At 36.1% G+C, this 15,475-nt stretch overlaps 1 protein-coding gene across 6 annotated transcripts in view; it reads right to left on the bottom strand.

Moving 5' to 3' along the window:
* Window positions 1-14,331, bottom strand: part of ZMYM4 (zinc finger MYM-type containing 4) — a 119,287-nt gene extending 104,956 nt beyond the window's left edge. For 2 of the 6 annotated variants that reach the window (XM_074305084.1, XM_074305086.1), the window contains exon 1: window positions 14,170-14,327. In XM_074305084.1, the coding sequence (XP_074161185.1) occupies window positions 14,170-14,220 (51 nt within the window). In that variant the 5' untranslated portion in view covers window positions 14,221-14,327. Of the gene's footprint in view, window positions 1-8,563; window positions 8,599-14,169 lie in introns of those variants that run through there. The other 4 variants (XM_074305085.1, XM_074305089.1, XM_074305090.1 and 1 more) reach the window with 4 other exon arrangements.
* Between the last annotated feature and the right edge of the window lie 1,144 nt (window positions 14,332-15,475).

Raw genomic sequence — 15,475 nt, 5'->3', positions numbered from 1 at the left:
AATCACGGTATATATACACTCACACACACATACATTTATACATATACATATATACATATATACATATACATATATATATATATATATATATATATATACATACACACACACACATATATAAAACTAAAGCTTTTTATTTTCAAAATGTATATTTATATAATACTATTGACTTGTAAGATATTATGGAAAAACATGGTTCCAAAGAAATCTGGAAAGGTTATTAATAATTGATGGAAATAAAGTGAGCAAAACAAAACAAAAAACCGATTTATACAATAAGAACAATATTATATAAACAACTTTGAAAGATTTAGAAATTGGGATCAATATGTAATGACAGAGGCAGCTAGACGGCGACGTGGATAGAGTACCAACCCTGAAGTCAGGAGGACCTGAGTTCAATTCTGGTCTCAGACATTTAACACTTCCTAGCTGTGTGACCCTGGGCAAGTCATTTAATCCTAATTGCCTCAGCAAAAACCAAACAAACAAACAAATAAATAAATAGAATACATAATGACAAACTACAATTCCTCCTAATATTGAAGAGTTGAGCTCAGTACAGTGCAGACTAAAACATATTTTGCTAGGACTTGGCCAAAAGAATAATTTGTTTTGCTTGATTATGTCACATACTTCCTCTCCTGACCCCACCCCTTTTGTTTTTTTTTTTTACCTGGAAGAATAAAAGCTTTGGGGGAAGTGAACAGGGATTTAAAAACAAAGAGACAACTACTAATTTTAGAGAAAGTAATTTCAAATGATGAAGTCAGAAGAAAGAATTGAGGGGAAAGAAAAGTAATTAGAGACTCTTCTGAAGGCATTTTAGAAGGAGAAATATAGGATAGCAAATGAAGATGGAAAACATCCAATGAGGAGTTTTTGTGGATAGAAAGATATGGGTATGTTTATTGGCAGCAGATGAGAGAAACTAAGTAAAAAGAAAGATAGAGGGGTCAATCTGCTAGAGAAGATGAGATAGAATATGATCACTTGTACATGTTGAGAGAGTTGTCTTGGCAAGAAGGGCCACCTTTCCACGTGAGTCAGAAGTGAAAGTGAAGGTAGAAGTAGAAGTGGAGGCAGAAGGCAATATTGGTAATGTGAGAAGAGATTTTTTTTACTGAACTATGAGGCAAGTATCTAGAGGGTGGGGGAAAGAAGGGGAAAAATTGGAACATAAGGTTTCGCAAGAGTCAATGTTGAAAAATTATCCTAGAATGCTTTGAAAATAAAAGGCTTCAATAAAAAAAATTAAAAATAAAAAAAAATGAGGCAAATTTCGTAGCTGAGACTAAAGGGAGAGGAAAAGGTGTGAGATGGTTGAGCAGGGATGAAAAAGTACAAAAAAAGCAGCTGTGGTGAGTAGAAATGGATAGTGAGTTAATTAAGAAGATGAAAAGACCTGCCTTGCTACACAGAGAGGATCCAGTTGAGATTATGTAGTATTAACTTGAAGTGCATTCAATAAATATGCTGGGGGGTTTTTTGTTTGTTTTTTTAATTTTCTACAGCTTCAGTTTGTAGGAGAATGAATAAAGAGCAATACACAGTGAGAATAATCCACGGCTAGAGTTTTGAAAAGCAAGTTCTTAAACTAAGTTAATGGAGCATCAAACTCAGTACAGAATTGTAGTGCTTCACCAAGGAGACAAGATGAAAAAGGGAGTGAGCCAGTGCAGAAGTGATTAGCCTGGAAGAGAAATGAGGAGTGGAGGAATTGGATATCACTAAAGTTGAAAAATATTTGAAGTAGCAAGACAGAAGGAAAAGGTGAATGACAGATTATGACCAGATAAAGGAATTTCAAAGATTATGAATATAGATATACAACACTTCTAATGTGATGGCAAGATAAGGATATGTGTAGCTATGGTATTGGTGGGGAAAAAACAAGTCATGGGAAATAAGTTGAGGAATTGGGAAAATAAAGAGTATTTGAGAAAGTAGTAGTATGTATGTTGAAGCCCTTTAGTATAAAGGAAAGAGTAACGGTTGAGTGTTCTGGACTTTTATTGACAACCACTACCAGAATTTAACTGGGTGATATATATATGGATAGAACCTCAAAGAACAGAGAGGTTACTGAGCAATGAGAGTAAGAGGGAAAGTTTGAGAATTGCAATAAGGAGCAATATTATCCTAGTCCCCCATCACAATAGTATGGGTGCAAATGAAATCAGTGTTGTAAAGAGAGGACAAGGAAATTATCAATAGCAGAGAGTCAGATCTCAGTGATGCAAAAAGATGGAAGACTTAGGAAAAGGTTTAAGTTGAAATCCAGTTTGTTACCTATGAAATAGGAAATCAAGAGAACATAATGGAAGAACCAGATAACTTAAAATTAGTAGTTTAGAATGAGTTCCTTGAGGATAGGGGCCATATTTTTGCTTTTCTTACTATCCTTAGCACTTAGTAAAGTCCCTTAAACATAGTAAGCTGTTTAATGCTTTTTCATCGACACTTTTGGGTGTTTCATTTTTTAAAAGAAAATGGTACAATCTGGAGCATATCCAGAAGAAAGTAACGAACATGAGAGTATTATAACATAATATTCAAAGATCAGTTGAGAGAAGCAGATGTTTGGCTTTTAGAAGTCCTGAAGAGGAGGGGGGAGAGGAGAACGATAAAGAAATTCATGTTGACTTCAAGTATTCTGAGAGATGTCAGTAACAGCAATGAACTGTCTATAGCAGACTTAAGAGTAGAGTGGTATTTAAATACCTTTAAAGAGGAAGATTTAGGGTTGAGTTAAGGAGAAATCACCCAGCAAAACTATCCAAACAGCCTGATGGTTCAACAACCTTGGACACTATATTCTTTTCCTTCCAATAGCTGGACACTAGTAATCTTCCTGAGGTAGCAACTTCTTTATTATCCCTCCTCAGTACCTCTTTCTTATCCTTATTGTTATCTGCAAGACTGATTTTAATCTTTTCAGCCTAGTTTTCAAGGTTGTCCATTATTATCTTCCCATTGAACATACATTGATTACTACTAGGTACAATGAATTATGAGAGACTGAGGAAGACAAAAATAAATAAGACAAGGTCTGTTCCTGTCAAAGATCTTACAGCTTACCATACTGATACCATTCTGATTCTCAAAGCTGCAATGTCTGCTACACTTTATTTCTACCTACCAAATCCAAACCATCTGTTAAGATCAAATTCCATTTCCCTCAACCAGGAGAAGTAATCCATTTTCATTTCTTTGTATTTCTCAGCTCTTAAGTACCATATTATTCAACAAAGCAAGAACTCAATAAATATATCCTGGATGAAAGTATACTTTACACACACACACACACACACACACACACACATCACTGAACTTAGAACTGACCCTATAAAGAACTCAAACACTTTAAACCCAGACAAGAGAAATCCAGTTCCTACGAAACCAATAATGCATTTTTCAACAGTTCTAAATGAAAGTAAGGTATATGTATATCTTCAAAATAACACTCAATGCTATTTTGAGATAACTTTTTTAGAGAGATCATTATTATGAAGATCATATGAGATAATATAAAGCAAGGGTTATATATACAAGTCACCTATTATTAGTAGAGCCAAATTCTATTTATCCTTGTTGAAAACCACACTGTAATCTGATCACACCAATCAAGTGGTTTAGTGATCAAAGATCTAGAATTATTGGAAAGAGGGTCTCAAGAGGTAGTCTGCTCTAACCTCTTCATTTGACAGGTGAGGATACTAAAATCCAAGAGTTTAAGAGATTTGTCTACCAAAAAAAACATAAAGGTAGGACACACATACATGTGTGTGAGCCTGCAACTTGAAATCAGGGCCTCTTTTAACTCCAATTCGAATGCTCTATAGCAACAATTCTTTATGAGCAACCCTATCAATCATCCATCATAACCATAACCATAGGGTTAACTATCCTAATTCCATCAAAGTCATATTGCCTACTGACTAAGTATAAAGATTATTCCTTCTCACTGATTCAAAGTTGTCTTATTTTGAAGAATAGTTTACATAATAATGGATAGAATTCTCATTCCATGAAAATGTAAATGAAAAATTGATAAGATTTTTTAAAACAAAATTTCAGCAAAAAAAAAAAAAAATTGATTTTCTGCTATCAAACATGCAGATGAATATTTTATAATTAAAATACTATCAGACTTTCATAAAACACCTTCTTCTTAAAATATTTTATTATCATTTATTTTTAGAATTCTTTTTTTCTTTAATATTTTCTTTTTCCAAATACATGCAAAGAGTTTTCAACATTTCAACCTTTACAAAAATTTTGTGTTCCAAATTTTTCTCCCTCTTCCCCATTCCCTTTCCCTAGATGGAAAGTAATCCAGCATGGGTTAAACATGTGCAATTCTTCTAAACATATTTCCATATTCATCATGCTGCTCAAGAAAAATCAGATCAAAAGAGGAAAAAATATAGAAAAAAAAAAAACCACAAACAACAAAAATGTGAAAATATTATGCTTTGACCTACATTGTCTCCATCGCTCTCTCTGGATATGGATAGCTCTTTCCATCACAAGTTTTTCAGAATTGCCTTGAATCATTGCTGAAAAAAGCCAAGTTAATCATAGCTGATTATCACATTATCTTGTTGATCTATACAATATTCTCTTGGTTCTGCTCACTTCACTCAGCAACAGTTCACAGAAGTCTTTCTAGGCTTTTCTAAAATCAGCCTGCTCATCATTATCAAAAATAATATTCCACTCATCATATGCTCATCATTATCAAAATAATATTCCACAACGTTCATACACCATAACTGTAACTTGAATCAATGCACTGGGGCTAAGACAATCGAGCATTGAGGTTAATTACTGATTGGACAATACTCTATAAGAATATGCTTCAAAAATGGCCTTTCCCACTATCCTATGCTAGCCCAATCGTTTGGTGTATAGAGAGAATTGTGGAAGGGACTAGGAAGTGCAGTGAGACTAGCCAGGGTCACTTCTGCGAGAGCCGAGGCAGTGAGGTTGCAGAGATCCCATGTGTCCATTCCCTTCACTTCTACCGCAAAAGACCAAGAATAAAGACTTTTGCTTATCCTGATTCCAGATGATTCCAAGGTATCCAGGGTGCTAACGCAGGTTGCTACCCATAACTAATTCAGCCATTCCCCAACTGATGAGTATGCACACCAATTTCCAGTTCCTTGCCATTACAAAGAAGGCTGCCATAAACATTTTTGCACATTTTATCATCTCTTTAGAATACAAATCCAGTAGAAATATTGCTGGACCAAAGGGTATAAGTTTTATAACCCCCTGGGCAGAATTCCAAATTAGGCTTATTTATTTTTACATTTCAAGTTCAAAATTTTCTCCATCACAACCATAGTGAGAAGACAAGCAACATATTGTTATACATGTGATTATCATATGAAACAATTCAATAAACATTTTCAAAAATAATCAAGAAAAAAAAGAGATGAGAAAGTAATATTTCAATGTGTACACAAGAGTTGTTTAGTTCTCTCAAGTGGAGAGCAGGTTTTTTTATCATGGGTCCTTTAGAATCGTCTTGATTGTATCACATTGATCAAAATAACCAAATCTTTCATAGTTCATCATCATTACAACATTGTTGTTACTGTGCACAACAATTCTCCCCATTCTCCTTATTACACTTTGTATCAGTTCATAAAGTTCTTGCCATGTTTTTCTGAAACAACCCCTTCTTTGGCATTTCTTACATCACCATAGTACTCCATAATAATCATATGCCTAACAAGCCATTTCCAACTAATGAATATCCCTTTTTTTCTTTAAAAAGTATAAATATTGGATTCTAATATAGGTTTGTCAACTAATTTAGTACATGATTTTTTATTTCTTTGGAACTTATGGTTTCCCATGTGTAAAATGAGAAGGTTAAGACTAGATGACTATTAAAGTTTCTGTAATGAATCTAAAATCGCTAAGAATAAGTACCATTAATTCTCTTTATGGGCTAGATGGTGTAGTGGACAGAACACTGACCCTGAAGTCAGGAGGATCCAAGTTCAAACTCATTCTCAGATACTTAATACTTCCTAGCTGTGTGACCCTGGTAAGTCACTTAACCCAATTGCCTCACCAAAAAAAAAAAAAAAAAAAAAATTAAAAATTAAATTCTCTAAGAATTGAAACTGAAATATTAAATAGTCTAGATAAGACAAAAAATCTACATAATCTGAGAATCTACATAAAAACAAAACTAGTAGTTTGGTTAAGACATGATTACCAAAAAATTAATTAATCTGGTTATTTTATTCAATTGGCTAATACAGCTTACTTAATGCATCTTTGAGAAATATTAAAGAGGGATAAGGGACCTGTGTGTGCCAAAATGTTTGTAGCAGCTCTTTTCGTAGTGGCTAGAAACTGGAAGATGAATGGATGCCCATCAGTGGGAGAATGGTTGGGTAAATTATGGTATATGAAGGATATGGAATATTATTGCTCCAAAAGAAATGACCAGCAGGATGAATTCAGAAAAGCTTGGAGAGACTTGCATGAACTGATGCTGAGTGAAACGAGCAGAACCAGAAGATCACTATACACTTCAACAACAATACTGGAAGAAGATGTATTCTGATGGAAATGGATATCTTCAACATAAAGAAGATCCAACTCACTTTTAGCTGATCAATGATGGACAGAAACAATTACACCCAGAGAAGGAACACTGGGAATTGAATGTAAAATATTAGCACTACTGTCTATGTACCCAGGTTACTTATACCTTCAGAATCCAATACTTAACGTCCAACAAGAAAATTGGATTTACACACATATATTATATCTAGGTTATTCAGTAACACATGTAAAATGTATGGGATTGCCTGTCATCTAGGGGAGAGAGTAGAGGGAGGGAGGGAGGGGAAAATCTGGAAAAATTAATACAAGGGATAATGTTATAAAAAAATTAATCATGCATATATACTGTCAAAAAAAATTATAATTATAAAATTAATTTTTAAAATGCATCTTTGATATCACCTTTTCCAATTTTGCAGATTATATCTCATTCATTCTAACTCAAGTCTTATCAAGATACTTTCATAAATTTACCTAAGTAGGTCTATCCAACATCTTCACCTGACGTTGTATATATACTAATGAAGCAAAGGGACTATCCATATGTCAGCCTTCAAGCTTATTGAATTCATTGCTATTAATCATAAAAGTTTTACAGCAAATACATTCATTAAATGATGAATTTGATATTATGGAGAAATTATTCTTAGGTACTAATAGCAAACTAATTCTTTTTTTCAATTTTATGATGGTTTTGGTACTAAATGCCAATAATCTATCACAATTAACAACTCTACTTCAGACAATTTATAAAAGTTCTACTACTTACTGGATAGATATGAAGACTATTCCTTCTAAATTATTATCTTTCCTGATTAATTTAAATTAAAGTAAAATCAAAGTGTTGATTAGGTTTAGAAGAGTATAGCTTGGCACAACTAATGACTTTGTGTGTGACTTTTTTCAAGACATTTGAAAATCTCTAAATTAAACGAACTTAGCTGTGAATCATGGAGTTCTACAGACTTTGACCAAATGAGGTTGAAGATCAATCAAAACTTTGACCAAATGAGGTTGAAGATCAATCAAAAATTAACAGAGAGGTACAAGGTGAAAGACAATAGGCTCCAACAAGTTATAACAAAATAAATTAAGACTAAAAATATATGACTGGGGGAAAAAAAGGATAAGTTAATCATGTCACGACTATTTGGTACCAGGACCAACATGAAACTACTAAAAAAATGTTAATTGTCCAGAAGCACCCAGGAATTATACCTCCAACATACCAAAGAGTGTGAATCATTTCATAAATATTTACTATTAAAATGTTATGTTTATTAACAGTAAATACTGGATTTGGTAGATGGGAAAATCTCAACCGCAGATCCCAATTCTCCTATTATCAAGAACCTATCACAGACTTCACCGAGCTAATCAGCTCTTTGCCTTAACAAGAATGTTCTACTTAGATGATACAAAGTATGTTAGTCAAAAGATATGACAACAAGCACAACACTGAAAAGGACTAATCGTGTGTTGCTATGAAAGGCAATAAGACAATAAAAACTAAATTCCAACAAGGGCAGAAGACACTGAAATATGATCTATCTAAACTGATTGTTCCTTCACAGACAGGTAAATATAATTCCAGAAAGACTGTGTAGGAATCCAAGCAAAATTTTTTTGTTTTTCTTCCCAGGTTATTTTTACCTTCCCAATCCAATTCTTCCTTTGCAACAACAACAACAACAAAAAAAAAATTTGGTTCTGCACATATGTATTGTATCTAAGATATAGTATAACATACTTAATATGTATGGGAATGTCTGCCATCTAGGGGAGGGGGTGGAGGGAAGGAAGGGGAAATTCAGAACAGAAGGAAGTACAAGGGATAATGTTGTAAAAAATTACTATGCATATGTACTGTCAAAAAATGTTATAATTATAAAATTAATTTAAAAAAAAAAAAGGAATCCAAGCAAAGCATCCTCCAAAGCATCACCTTTTTAAACAGAACACTCACCTTAATATTGTGTGCTATATACAGGCTGGGAATACAAACAGAAAAGACAGTTCCTGATAAGGAGATATAAGCAATATTTGTTAAACACGACCTACTCTTTTTAATACATGTGAAAAGTCTATGATTTTCAAAGGCACATAAGTACTGCTACTCTTATCTTACAATAGACCAGCCTTGCAATATATACTGCTAGCTTTCCAATATCATATAGCTGTTATCAATACATGAGATATATACAGAATTATAATAAGCTGGCCCCAAAATTAGAAAGACTTCCTTCAGATCCTAACTCTGAGAAACACTATATGATCTTGGGCAAATCACTTAACACTCAAGTTCATTCCCAAGAATTCTAAGGAAATTCTATAAATTGCAGAACAAGTGTCACTTGGTATTTGAAACCTAGTATATATAATAGATCCAATACTGGATATTATATAAGAATAATATGTTAACATAATTAATATATTAATAATATATCAATGTTATATCTTAATATAATGTTGACATATAATATTTATAAAGTAACATACAATAGTGACGACAATAACACTATGTTAAGTAGCATTTATATAGCACTTTGAGACTGGCAGGACACTTTAGAAATATTATCTCATTTTATCCTCATAATAATCTTTTTTAAAGGTGAAAACTTTAATGGGTAAATGAAATGAGTAATACAGTTACTTATTAGCTTGTCTTGGCTCATACTACTCCCTATGCCTCAAATGCCCTTCATTTTTAGTCCCCCCCCACCATGTCACGATGTTGAAATCTTATTTTTCAAGGTACAACTCAATTGTCATTTCTATAAAACCATCTCTGATCTTCTGCAAAGATAGTTTTTTATTCAGACAATAAAAGCTCTTTCTCGTAAGTACTTATATTCCAGATTATAATTGTTGCACTGTTTACTATAGCATATTTATAATTTATGGTATATTTATATTATGTATATTTATTTTTTAGTTACTAAATATTTGTATATGTTAGATGAGGACAGAAACTATATTTTAATTATCTGCTTTGCTTTCTAAACCAAGCCATATAAGGTACTATATGTAAGCTTGCTGAATGATCCCAATTTTAAAAGCAATAGCTTCTTTTGTAGGAATTAAAATAGTATTTCCTTTGTGTGAATTAATTTAAGTAAGGTTTGAATTTGAAAAACTACATTTGAAAATTTGAAAAAAGAAAAATTCAAATTTCTTTTCCAGAATGTAAAAAGAAATATTAGCAAATCAACTTAAAATATATTAAATTATAATGCTGACTTCACTGAAGGCTTTTAAAATTAAAACTTTCAAAATGTAAAGATGTAAAAGTTGTAAAGAAAAAAGTAAAAAGCTTAAAATATACATATACAGAGTTAAAACAACTAACTCCAGAATATGTATTTTTTTTTAAGTCGAAGAAAATGTAAGGATTTTGTTTATCCTGATAACTACAAAAACATCCCCAAATATTCATTAACTTGTTTAATTTGAGATTCTTGTGACAACAGAAAGAAACTATTAACTTTGGTAAATAAAATAATTTTCACATATTTGTAATTTATTATATGTATGCTAATTACACCAGAAAATTAAACTACATAAATGAATAAGTCCTTTTTTTTTAAATCAAGAAAATCTAATAGATTCCATGGTCTAAATTAAGAAATCTTGTAGTAATAATGGACTTGTACGACAATGTTCTATCACTACAAATACTGTGACTTATAGTGTACATTTTAACTAAATGCTAACTTTACTAAGTGCCATGCAATAATTGAGCTAACACTAGCCATTAAAAGTAAAGAATATCTCAAATGTAAAATGGGAAGCAAGACCTTCCAAACATGACTGAGATTTATTGTGCCAAGGACTCACAAGATGGGTTAACATGAAAGTTCAAGGTGCCCCAAAATTTGAAGGATGAGTGAGACCTCTTTAGAGTGGATTGGTAAAATAAGGTATCAGCATGATTCCTATAACCAAAGCTCCACCCTCTAAATGGATTCAAAAGAATACTATTCAAAAAGCTTAGAGAAAACCCAAATTCCAAAGATGAGGACTTTGAACTTGGGTCTATATATGCTCAATACCATCAGATTGAGTAATCCTTTCCTACTAAAATCAATCAATACCTACTGAACGTATGTTGTTGGGTTTTTTCTATTTTTTTTTTTAATTTTACAAAAATTTTATCCACAGGTAATTTTCCAGCATTGACAACTGCAAAACCTTTTGTTTCAACTTTTCCCCTCCTTCCCCCAACCCCTTCCCCCAGATGGCAGGTTGACCAATATATGTTAAATATGTTAAAGTATAAGTTAAATACAATATATGTATACATGTCCAAACAGTTATTTTGCTGCACAAGAAGAATCGGACTTTGAAATAGTGTACAATTAGTCTGTGAAGGAAATCAAAAATGTAGGCAGACAAAAATATAGGGATTGGGAATTCTATGTAGTGTGAATGTATGTTGTTAAATGGCAATCTGCCAAGCCCTGAAAGTAAAAAAATAGTATAAAATGTGGCAGTATGGCAGATTAGAAAGAAAATAAAGTGGATTTTGGATTCATAAGATCTATGCAAGAATTTTAAGAATTATAACTCCCATACTTAACTTCTCTCAATCTTACTTTGCTCATCTGTAAAATCTGGTTAATCTTGTACTGCCTACTTCATATGTTACAGTGAGAAAAGCAGTTTGTAAACATTTGAAAACATTAAGGATATAAATATATGTATATATGTATGTATGAAGGTATACATATGTAATTTGGTAACAATTACTAAGTAATAATACAATGTAACTTGATAAACGTCAAGGGTTTAGGATTTGGGTTCAAATCACAACTCTGGTATTAACAACCCAGATGGGTGTATACAAGTAACCTTTTTGAGCCTTAATTTTTTCAGCTATAAAGAGTTTAACTACATAATCTGTAAGATTTTTTTCTAAATTTAAGACCTATGATCTTGAGATCTATTTGCAAATCTGGAAAAATAGAGACTATACACTATTTCATAGTACAAAAACGCTCTGCAAACCAATCATAATTATGTAAAAATCAATTCAAATTATTATTGTAGACAATACCACATTATAATTACAGGTTCATGTTAAGAGCAAAGTTTCTTTATATTATCTAATCATCATCTATTAAGTGCCTAATAACAGATACAATAATATTTTAATTATCTCTGATATAGCATGGGTACATTCATGTAGAATGCAATTCTCCTATGCCTCAGTATAAAGGATTCACAAACGAATTTGGCAAAAACAAAAATTTGGTGATCTACCTACCAGTAATGAAGATCCACAAACTTATCAAGGTTGGTCCTTGGAGACCAAAAATATACTATCCCTGTATCTGACCTCTAAATTGTCCATGGTTGTCAAACAAGAAAGAGGCTGTATTCCTCTCAACAGGGTCAAGGTGATGTCAAGAATGGTCAAAGGATCAAAGGCCTAGAGCTAAAAGGGATCCACAGAAAAACAGCTAGTTCAACTCCCTCACTTTACACTTGTTTAAGCTGAAAGCATTAGCATAGCAAGTACCTATATTTTAAATCACAGTTCTTTACTGAACTCAACAGTAATTGAGTTGTTAATCTCTTTAGGCTTCAGTGTTCCTATCTCTAAAATGAGGGAATTTGACTATTCTTTTTAGCTCTATGTTCTATCATTCTAATAATTGGTAGTTTAGAATGTATAAAAGATGATGGATACATTAGCAATGACTTTACTACAACCAGCTATTCAAATGTGAAATTAAAGATTGACTGAATGTAGAACTTGAATTACCCTACTCCCTGACAAGCAGGCAATTTTCCTCTAACACAGAAGGGAAACTAAGGAAAGGAAATTCACACATGCTGTGTAAAGATAACCTTAATCTCCAGTGCCATAATTCTGCTATCTCTGAAAAGCATTAAAATCAATTTAAAACAAAGAAACATTCATAATCTATGAAGGATTTTGTTTTAACTCTAAATTGCTAACCTTTTACAGAAGTGTAGAATAGAAAATGTCATAGGAATAACAATTTCATGTATCCAACTCCTATTAGTGAGCATTACAAATCTAAAGATGTACTTTACCTTGAGTTTCTCAATTGCTGAAAATATATTTGGAAAACTTCTTGGGAAAAGTATTATAATCCCCCCAGCTATCTTATGCCATGGTATCTTATACCATCATTCCTGTAAAATGAAGATCCAAGTTTAAACCCATTCGTAACTTTGAAAAACCAATCGTACTCAAAAGTTCTTGTGTGTGTATACAATTCATCATGCTCTGCACCTCTTTCCAACCTTATAGAAAAAAGATTTTTAAGAATCTCAATTTGTTGCCTACCTATGAACAAGGGGAGCTCAAAAGTAACTAACACTGTAGACATTTACAAGAAATAATATACACATGTAAAGATGTAGAGAAAACACACAAGAGAACATTTACCACGATCACACACAGCACACGGAAAATGCTTACAGCATCCTTGATTTTATTTTGACTTGAAGGGCATTCTAGAAATCTTTTTATCCAAAAGATCAAATTCTTGTTCACAGGAAAGATTTATTAGTGCTCAGTTGTCTACCAGGTAATAAGAGTAAAGTGTTTTGGGGGTTTTTTAAGCTGCTGAGTGTCTTACACAATACTATTTTTTCAATTTGAAGGGGAAAACAGAATCAAATAAAAGTTCTGAGGAGAACTTCAACAAGACATTCAGTTACACAGGCACAGAAGTGGTTCTCTAGAAGAGCTGGACTACATCCTTGAAATGTCAGAATTTCTGTCATACTTTCAATATTCTCAACTAGAAACCAAAAAACTCAGTATTTTTAATTGTGATGGCAAAAAAGTAGCCTTCAGACAACAAAACCTGACACCCTCCACCTCTTTCTAGGTAGCGACACACACCGTCCCCTTCATATCAGTAAAAGCGGGGGAGGGATTTGGAAGGGGGCAGGACGGACAAACAATGAATTAATGTTTTTCTGACAAAACGGTTCTCCAATTAACTCTAACTAGAAAGCCTCCAAGCTCCTCCTTTCTCCTAACAACTCAGGCCTTACAGGGTTTTCAAAAGCACTGATTTTCTACATAAGGAAAATACAAATTTGGCGACTCCCCCTCGAAGCCATCGCTTCCCACTAAGCGACCACCACACAAGTACACCCCGTCTCCCCCCGAAATAATCTAGACTACCACTCCAAAGCAGCCAGGAGTTGAGACCAACTACCCCCTCCCTCCCACGGCAGATCTTTGTCCCACCTGCTTAAGAGTCACTTTCCCCACCCCATCCAGGACGGAGTCGCCCCTCCTCCTATGCCCTGCCTGGGGGCTTCTCGATTCACACGCCTCTTTCTGGAGCCCCCTACACCAAGATAGGGTTCCGCCATGTGGGGGCCTCTTTCCCGCCCCCCCTAACACACACTCGGGGTGGGGGGTTGCTTGGGTCAGCCCCTCCTCCTCCCCTTGCGCCTCTCCTGGGACTCCCCCGCCCCGTCCCCTAGTCTTGCGGCTATCTCCCCAGCCGCGCGACCCCACTCCTGTCCCGAGTGCGCGCTTCCTCACTCCCCCGCCCGTACCCCGGCCCCCGAGCTCACCTCACCTACCCTCTTTCGGGGGCCGGGCTCCTCTGCCTCTCGCTCCGCCATGTTGGGCCCCAGAGGAGGCGCCGCTCGGTGCGGCTCCCGCTCCGACTCCGACTCCGGGCCGCGGCGACCCCCGGGCTGGTGGTCTGCCCCTGCCCTGGTCCGGCCCTGCCCACCCTTCCCCACCGCTCCCGCCGCCGCCCCCCCTCGGCCCTCCCCTGCACACGCACCGGCGCCTCGATGCTGCCCTCCCCGGGACGGGCCTCACCTCGCCTCCCTCAAGTGGGGAGGGGGCGGGTCCCGCACTCTGAGGGAAGGTAGCGGGGTGTCTGACTCCCCAGCTTGGGGAGGAGAGGCAGGACGGGGTGCAGGGAAAGGGCGCGGGGAGCCCGGGACTCGGGGGGTTAATGGTGTCTAATGGGCCCGGGGTGGAGGATTATTTTCTGTCGGAGAAATTCCTCCGCCTGCCCCCTTCTTAAAGCGGTCACCAAACGAGCCTCTTGCGCGGGCCTTCACTGCGCTTGCGCGCAGCGCCTGCGTACTGCCAGCCCCTCCCTCACTTCCCATCACTCCACCCCTTCTGAGCATGCGCAGTGAGAAAGCTTGGGTAGGCCAAACCCCTGGAGCCCTCTAGCTACCAGCTGCTGCTCCCTCCACTGAGTTATGGCTGCCCTGTTAAAGGCCCTATGACCCAATTTAAAATGAAGGATAGAAGGACATAGAAGTGGGACCAGAGAAGGGGTACAAAGTCTGGTGAATGGGGGTCTTGGGACCTACTCTGTCCACTTTTTTTGCCATGGTGGCCACGAAGGCGATTGCACCCAGCCCAGGTCTGATGGAAGACTCAAGGAGTTAGAACCAGAATAGCGTTGGAGGCGCTTACATCTCATTTCATAGAAGGGAAACTGAGGCTCAGCCAACAGGATTTGCCCAAAACCACAAAATGGGTGAAGGGGCGGAGCCCAGAGCCTCGTCTGCTAAATGGCAGGAAGTCTCTTTTCTAAGGCCTCAGACCGCCGTGATGGAGAGGTCAATATCCCTAAGGAAACCTCTACTTCTCACTAGGTCTCCGGAGTTAATTAAGGGGTCGGGTGAAGCTGGAACTGGCCGTACCTGAACCTGCAGTGAGACTTCCTCGGGCAAGAACACTTGAAGAGGAGTCTGTGATTGCGGGCCTAGACTAGTCGGGGGCCCCACAGGCGGCCATTGTGAGCTGCAGGTGGAAGAGTGCAGGGTCTAGGCCAGAATGAGGAGGAGGAGGAGTGCAGGGTCCCCAGCAGTGCCTAAGGCCTGTTTTGTGCTCCTACAGTGGGTGAGA

The sequence above is a fragment of the Sminthopsis crassicaudata genome, chromosome 3 (genome assembly GCF_048593235.1).
Source record: "Sminthopsis crassicaudata isolate SCR6 chromosome 3, ASM4859323v1, whole genome shotgun sequence".
In the NCBI taxonomy this organism is placed as follows: domain Eukaryota; kingdom Metazoa; phylum Chordata; class Mammalia; order Dasyuromorphia; family Dasyuridae; genus Sminthopsis; species Sminthopsis crassicaudata.
This window is presented reverse-complemented; position numbering and strand designations above follow the sequence as displayed.